At 48.0% G+C, this 7,616-nt stretch overlaps 1 protein-coding gene across 1 annotated transcript in view; it reads left to right on the top strand.

Annotated features, from left to right (window-relative positions):
- The window catches only part of NALF2 (NALCN channel auxiliary factor 2), a 35,256-nt gene extending 29,012 nt beyond the window's left edge, over window positions 1–6,244 (top strand). Inside the window, exons 2-3 of the mRNA XM_007958721.1 lie at window positions 5,293–5,464; window positions 5,859–6,244. Coding sequence (XP_007956912.1) covers window positions 5,293–5,464; window positions 5,859–6,244 — 558 coding nt within the window. The remainder of the gene's footprint in view (window positions 1–5,292; window positions 5,465–5,858) is intronic.
- The last annotated feature ends 1,372 nt before the right edge of the window (window positions 6,245–7,616 follow it).

The raw sequence follows: 7,616 nt of genomic DNA, 5'->3' as shown, positions 1-7,616 counted from the left end.
AAGAATAAATTCCTGTTTATTGAGGCCATTGCCATTTGTGGTATATTCCTGGCAGAGTGACACTAGGTAATCAGAACAGAATTTGGTACCGAGAGAGTGGGGTGCTGCTCTGACAGATACCTAAAATGTGGAAACAGGAGTGGAGTGTGTCCTTGACCCAAGACCCTGGCAGAGAGACCCTGGCATACAGCATGACAGATGGCAGGACAGACGGCAGGAGTAGAGCCCAGAGACTGGCATGAGAGACGGCAGGAGCAGAACCGAGAACCGGCATGAGACAGCGACAGCCTTACCAGCCCACGGAGGGGAAAGTTTGATGCCTTTGGTTAGGCGGCTTCCTGAAGGAGTGGGTTGCCTTGGGGCATTAGTTGGTGAAGAGACCGATATAAAATGGAGTAGCAGGTGGCCAGCCCACGGAACAAGAAAGCTAAATGTCCTTTGGGGCAAGAAGATTCCTGGCAGAGTGGGTTGCTCTTGGGCATTTATCGGCAGAAGCGGAGAGACCAAGGAAGTAGAAGCAGAGCTGCCTCAGCCTTAATAAGGGTAGGACCATGGCCTTTGGGGGTGGAACAATTACAGTCCCCTAGGTTTCAAAGAGCCAGGCCTTCACCAACTTGGTTCTGGAGTGTGGGGTGCTTGTTCATGTGAGCCAGTGGGATGGAGCCAAAGCCGCTGCCCAAGAGTGAGGGGGCGGGGCTGCCATGCCCAAGAGGGAGAGGAAGGGAGCCCGCCAGGCTAAGGGGGTGAGGTCACCACTTAGAGGAACTGGGAGACTGGAGCCACCCAGTGGAGGAGATCTGTACAGATGCCAAGTTGACAAGGGGTGGAATTGAGGTAGTTATGTTTGTGTGTCAACTTGGCTGGGCCTGGTTGAGTGGCTGGCAGCTGGTGGTAGTTATTCCCCATTATGGGACTGGCAATCATCTCCATGGTGGGATATACCACAAGCAGCTGAGTAGCTGCCTTTGGGAATGTGGTCTACTTCCTGTATTTAAGGAGAAGCCTTGGTAATGGTCTCTAGCCTATGGTATGCTTGGACCTTGCATGTAGCTGTGTCATTGCTCAGCAGCCTGCTATGCTCTGCCAACCTTGGGACTTAAAATGGACTTAAGTTAATGGCCTGCCTTGTGGTTTGGTAACATCGGGACTGTGCCTTTTGACTTGTCAACCTTGGGGTTCTCAGCCTCAGCAGCCTGCAGCTGTCTAAGTGAAGAAACGTCTCTAGCTCCAGTGGGCCAGGAGCAGGAGGCAGAGCTGGACCCCAAGGTTGAGGGGCTTTGACCCAGCCCCTAGAGCCTGGCACTCTGAACTTGGACTTAAAGCCTCCAAATTGTAAGAATAAACTCCTGTTTGTTTGAGCCATCCCATTTGTGGTATATTCTTGTCAGAGCAGCAGTAGGTATCCAGGACACCATCTTTCCCCTCTGCCCTTATTCCCTCTTATTCCACCATTGCTCACTCTTACTCCCATCTTTTTCTTCCTCTTCCTTATCCCCTTGTCTTACCCCCTTTTACGTCCCCTGCCCTTTCTTATCCCTCTACTCTTTTTTATCTTGTCTTTTTTTACTCTCACCCTAATCTCTTACTCCTTTACATCCTCCATCACTCTTATTTCCCTGCTCTTTCTCCCCAACCCTGTTTTTTTTTCTTACTCCCCTATTACCAGCATTTCTTACCTCCCCAACCTTCTGCTCTTCCTTACCCTTTCTCTTATACACCTCCCCTCTCCTACTCCCTTACCCATGCTGCTCTCTTAGCCCCTCACTATTGCCTCTTACCTCTTAGTCCCCTCCTACCAAGCCCTCTCTCACTGTCTCCCAGCTCTCTCTCTTACCTTTGTTCTTTATTGCCTCCTTCACTCCTTTCTTACTCCCTTGCATATATTTTTTTTATCCCAATAATCTCACTTCTAGGAATTTATGTAAATAAAATTTCACACAAATGTATGAGATGTGTGTACACAGATGTCCAATGAAACATTTATAATAGTAAAAATGTTCATCAACAGGAGATTGGTACCTTTTCCATCCATTCATAGAAAACTATACTCTGTTCTCTTAGCATAATATGCATTTACTCAATTCCATGCCTTCACATGGGAGCTCTGGTAGCATAGTGCCTAAAGCACTTAACTGCTAACCAGAAGGCTGGCGGTTCAAACCCACCAGCCACTCCTCAGAAGGAAGGTTGGACAATCTACTTCCGTAGTGATACTGCCTCAGAAACCCAAGGAGGGGTCGCTATGGGTCAGGTCTGACTCGACGGCACATAACAAACAACAACATGCCTTCACATAAGCTGTTGTCTCAGCTTGGAACACCCTTTTGCCTCATCTCTACCAGTCTTATATAAATCTACTTTGAGTTCCAGCTCAACTAATCCCCTCAGTGAAGTCTTTCCTAGCTTCTGTAATTGTTCCCATGCAGTGGTCTTTGGTTTGATCTCTCTTATCGTATAGATCATATTCTGCTATAGATTCAAGTTAGATGTGCCTTCCCACAAAACTGGAATTTTCTTGAGAGTGGGGACATGTCTTCATTTATTTGTCCTGCTCATTCAGTCAACAAGTGTTTATTTGTTTTCAGGTATACTGTGCTGAGCACACAGTGGTCAATAAGACCCATGTCTGCTTTCATACATACATACTGCTTTCATACATACAGGCTGACAGATGAAAAACAAGAACGTAGACAAAGTAATAACTGGTGAAGAAATAATTAAGGGAAAAGTAAGAATAAGGGGCAGGGGTTAGCTCCTCTAGCTAGTGGTCAAGGAGATCTTTTCTGAGAAGGTAACATTTAAACTGAAATCTGAAGGATGAGAAGGACCCAGCCACACCAAAAATACAAGGAAGAACATTCTAGGTCAAGAGAACAGCATGTGCCAAGACCCTGAGGTGGGAAGAAGTCTGGCAAGTTCAAGGAAAAGAAAGAAAACCTCTGTGTGTACGCCTGAGGGGAGAGGTAGAAAATGAGATTGAAGAGCAAGACAGGGTCTGAGTTATGCAGTGGTTTGATGGCTATGGGCAGAACTTTGGGTTTCATTCTAAATACATTGAAGGGTTTGACCTGGTATCAATTTTGAGATTGCTTTTACCATTTGGACAGTGGTGGTCTGGAAAGAACAAGAGTGGAAGTGGGGAGGCCATATAGCAGATTGTTGTCCAGGTGAGAGTTGGTAATGACCTGCACAAAAGGTAGGAAAGTGAAGATGGAGAAAAGTACAAGAGGATTCAAGTTGGGTTTTGTAGGTAGAATTGACAGGTCATGTTGATGGACTAAATGTGGGGGAACAGTGAGAAGAATGAAGGTTGACACCTAGGTTTCTGGCTTGAGTACCTAGGGGGATGGTGGTGCATTTACTGAAATGGTCAAGACTTGGAGGTGGGAGCATAAAAAAAAATCAAGAACTGCATTTTGAAATTTTGATTATGTTAAATTTGAGATGCCTTTAAGATACCAAGTCCCAAACAATGCTTTGTTGCTTAGGAGTTGATTTGATAGCTGTACCATCTCCACCACTACCATGCTACAACCCATCACCACCATTACCATCTCACTTTTGGAAAGGCCACTGTAGGCTTTCATTGACAAAGTCCATCTTCACAGTAGAGTTACTTGTACTGTTAGTTTAAAGTAAGTTTGAGGAACTGTGTGTGACATAGCACTTCTAAGACCACATTGCTTAGAGTGTCTCCTGCAGCAGAATGGCCTGGACCTTTGTTCAAAATGCAGATTCCTGGGCCCAACTCAATCCTTTTGAAGCTGAATTGGAGGGAGGCATCTGCATATTTAACAAGTGTACGTGGGGATTCTGAGAACCGTTGCTGTGTGGAGCAACTATAAACCTAGAAGGTACCCCTGAAGATAACAGGGCTGGATGTGGGCAGGACTCTTAACCCCATGAATGAAGGGCAACTGGGCATCCTGTTAAAATGTAGATACTGGCTTGGCATGTCTGAATCAGGGCCTGAAATTCTCCATTTCTAGCAAGCCCCTAAGTGTGATGCCTTTGCTACCAGCCTAGGATCACACTTGGTAGCAAGGGGCTAGATCAGTGGTTCTCAAAGGGAGCAACTTTGCTCTTCAGAGGACATTTGGCAGTGTCTGGAGACATCTGTTGGTTGTCACAAATGAGGGTGGGGGTGCTACTGGTATCTGGTATGTAGAGGCCAGGGATGCTGCACAATATCCTATAATGCTCCTAGAACAACAGAAAAAATTATCTAGCACAAGATGCCAGTATTGCTGCTGTTGAAAAATCCTGGGCTTAACGATAGCCAGAGTATGGGTCAGGGAACCTTGCTTAGCCAGGTGCCAGTGCCTAGTAGGTGTGGGCTAGATGAAGGACAGGAAGCATACCTGTGAAAATGTAAGGTAAAGGTTCCAAATGAAACATAGTTGTATCTGTGGTGTCTGCTCCATGCCGTGGCTGAAGCCAACAGGACAGAGCATGGATTAAGTAGAGCTTGAAGGCACATGTGGCGCCTGGCAAGGCAGATTACTGATTTTATTTAAAATAATTCCTCACATTTGAATTGCATTTTAGAGTTTGAAAAAACATTTCCATATGTGTCATGTTATTTGATCCACAACACCCTCATGAGGTAGAGCAAGGATTGTTCTCTTTCCTGAATTTAAGATTTCTTGTGGTGCAATGGTTAAAACATTTGGCTGCTAATTAAGTGGTCAGCGGTTTGAAACCACCAGCTGCTCTGCAGGAGAAAAATGAGGAAGTCTGCTTCCTTAAATATTTAGAGCCTTGGAAACCCTATTGGAACAGTTCTACTCTGTCCTATAGTATTGCTATGAGTTGGAATTGACTCGATGGCAGTGGGTTTGGTGGTGGTTTTTTGTTTGTTTCTGAATCTAGAAACTTAACTCAATCAGCCAAATAAATGCTTATTGAATTGAATGGAACTGAAATTCACTTCATTATAGATACTCTTAGAACAGTCAGGACACCTCTTTCAGCCAATTTTGAAATGGAAGAGTTGGATGGCGTGATTGGTAAGACCCTTTCCAGCTCTGACATAAGTAATTTTGTGATTTTGCCAAAAAATTGATTTGAGTCTTAGGTGACTGCAGATTGAGACCATGGATATGAGATGGGAGAACTTACAGTAGAATGTAGTGCCATTGACCCAAACCTTCCTCATCTGCACCCCCTTGGATCCTAGGCTTGGGGTAGTGAAGTCCCCTGAGAAGCTGCAAGTACACCCCCTTCTCATCCCTCTTCTCTGAGGTGGGAAGGGACTGGCACCTGGGCTGATGCTTTTTCCTCTCCCCACAGGCTGTCTACAAGGCCTGGCTGTGCTCAGAATACTTCAGCGTGACCCAGCAGGAATGCCAGCGCTGGGTGCCCTGCAAGCAATACTGCCTGGAGGTGCAGACCCGGTGCCCCTTTATACTCCCTGACAATGAGGAAATGGTGTACGGAGGGCTCCCTGGCTTTATTTGTACAGGTAAAGGCAGGGCACTGGGGAAGAGGGAGGAGGCCAGGGGACTAAGGTAGGTACAACTCAAGACAGTGGGAGCAGGGAGGACAACAGGGGAGTCAGGTAAGAAGATGGTTAAGTGGATGGAAAAGTGGGCAGGGAGGGTCGAATAGAATAGGGGAAAGGCCAAAGTGGCCATCTCTACCCAGAACATGCCAAGCTAGGTATCATCACAGAGAAACTAGCTAGGGCCCCAGGGAGACAAGGATCCAGGAAGGGAAGGTATTGAAGGGCAGGGAGGGGAAAGGAGCCTTGGGCAAAGCTATCTGAGTGGTTCTAGATTTGAAAAAATCTCCTCTCCAGGTAAGACATAACATCAGCCCCCTGAGCACCCCACCACACCTCCCTTATCCATTGGCAGGGTTGCTGGATACTTCGCCAAAGCGGCTGGAAACCAAGTGCTGCGACGTGCAGTGGGTCTCCTGTGAATTGGAAAAGAAGAAGTTCAAGGAGACTGAGGCCCCCAAAACTCACCACCAGCAATTCCACCACTCCTATTTCCACCACTATCACCAACAGTACCACCACTACCACCCCCACCATGACCCCCCAGGCCGCATCAGCCACAAGCCTTCCCTGCTGCCTGTCTCTGGGGGCTCCTGCCTCAGCCCCAGCAGGATCCGGCTCTGTGTCCTTGTTCTCATGCTCCTCCACACCATGGTGTCCTTCTCCAGCAACCAAGGTGGTGGGGGACTGGGGCTGGAGGCACTGCCTGCCCTAGAAGAGGGCCTGACACAGGAAGAATGACAGCAAGGAAGAAGAACCAGATGACCACCACACACTGACATCAGCTCCAGCCCCTCCCAGGTGGGAGGGAGGGGGCTCCTCCCATGGGAGGTGTAAGACCAGATTGGGGGCTGGGGAAAATGGGGGACAATGTATCCCCCCCAAGCTACCCCTACTACAAAAGTAGCTCTAACAGAATGGGCAAAGAGCCCCAGGGAGCTAAAAACCCATCCAGGAGAAAAAGACAAGAGCAGCAGGTGCCCCCGCCCAGGGCCACATCTATGGGGCTTAGCAAAAAAAAAAAAAAAAAAGGGGGAGTGAGCAGGGGCTAGAAATTCCCACCCCTGCTAAAAGCCCTGATCCTAGGGAAGGAGGCTGCTCACCCAGCTTTGACCCTGCAGGGAATGTTGGGGGGCACAGAGGGGAGACACTCTTTCCCCCCTCCACATTCTTTTTGTTGCCAAAATCCTTAATACCCTCCATCCCATATCCCTACAGGTGCCGGCAGACAGTGCAGTGTCCTTCCTCCCACTTCAGAGCACCTTGCCCCACATGGCTAGGAGATGAGGTATGCACAGTTGGAGCTAGTTTGGGGCCCCAGTTAAGCTGTGCCCACCATCCTAGTCAATGAGGCATAAAAATGGGACGCAGAATGAGTGCTGAGAGAAAGTGGAGATCAGGAAGGTGGAAAGGAAAGGAGAGAAGTAGACATAGAAGATATAGCCAAATGGACTGTTGCCACCTGGCTTTGGGAAGGTAGACTCAAGAACAGCTCCTCAAGTCAAAGAAAGTTGCATAAGGAGCCTTCTGAGAAAAGAGTAGAAACTGAGTTGTTGGCCTTGAAACAAAAGGCTGAGGATACATGGTCAGATAGCTGCTATCTAAAGGTCCATATCTTACAGAAGGTGCACATACTCCTAAGGGCCTCTCCTTCCCTGGAGATCTTGGCCTTGAGGCCAAAGAAGTTTCCATTTCTGATCTCCATGGGGAGGAGGGATTTAAGCCCAAGTGGATCAGGCCTGGCCTGGGTCCCCATACCCCTACTTCTTGTCCTAGCCCAGGCCTCCATGAAGGAGAACCTAGCGGTATTGTTCCAGAGCTCTCCAGAGATGAGCCTCACCCTGTCCCTGACCCCAGACTACCAAAGAGTATTCCTCCTTCCCTATTCCTGACCCCATGGGTTCCCATCCCAATTATGGGACAACCAAACTCCTCCTTAGCCTGGAGCAGGTCTCTTGCTCCAGCCACCCATCCCTCTTGCTGGAGAAAGGCCAGAGACTGGCAAGAGGACCCTTGGTTGAGAGCTCGAACTCTTTAGTTAGGCTAGATGGTTCTATAAGAGAAGAGTCATGAGAGCCCTTTGGGGCCATGCCTTGCCCTGGTGTACTAGGAG

This window comes from Orycteropus afer, unplaced genomic scaffold (assembly GCF_000298275.1).
Source record: "Orycteropus afer afer isolate SDZICR_OR568_19922 unplaced genomic scaffold, OryAfe1.0 scaffold01096, whole genome shotgun sequence".
NCBI lineage: Eukaryota > Metazoa > Chordata > Mammalia > Tubulidentata > Orycteropodidae > Orycteropus > Orycteropus afer.
This window is presented reverse-complemented; position numbering and strand designations above follow the sequence as displayed.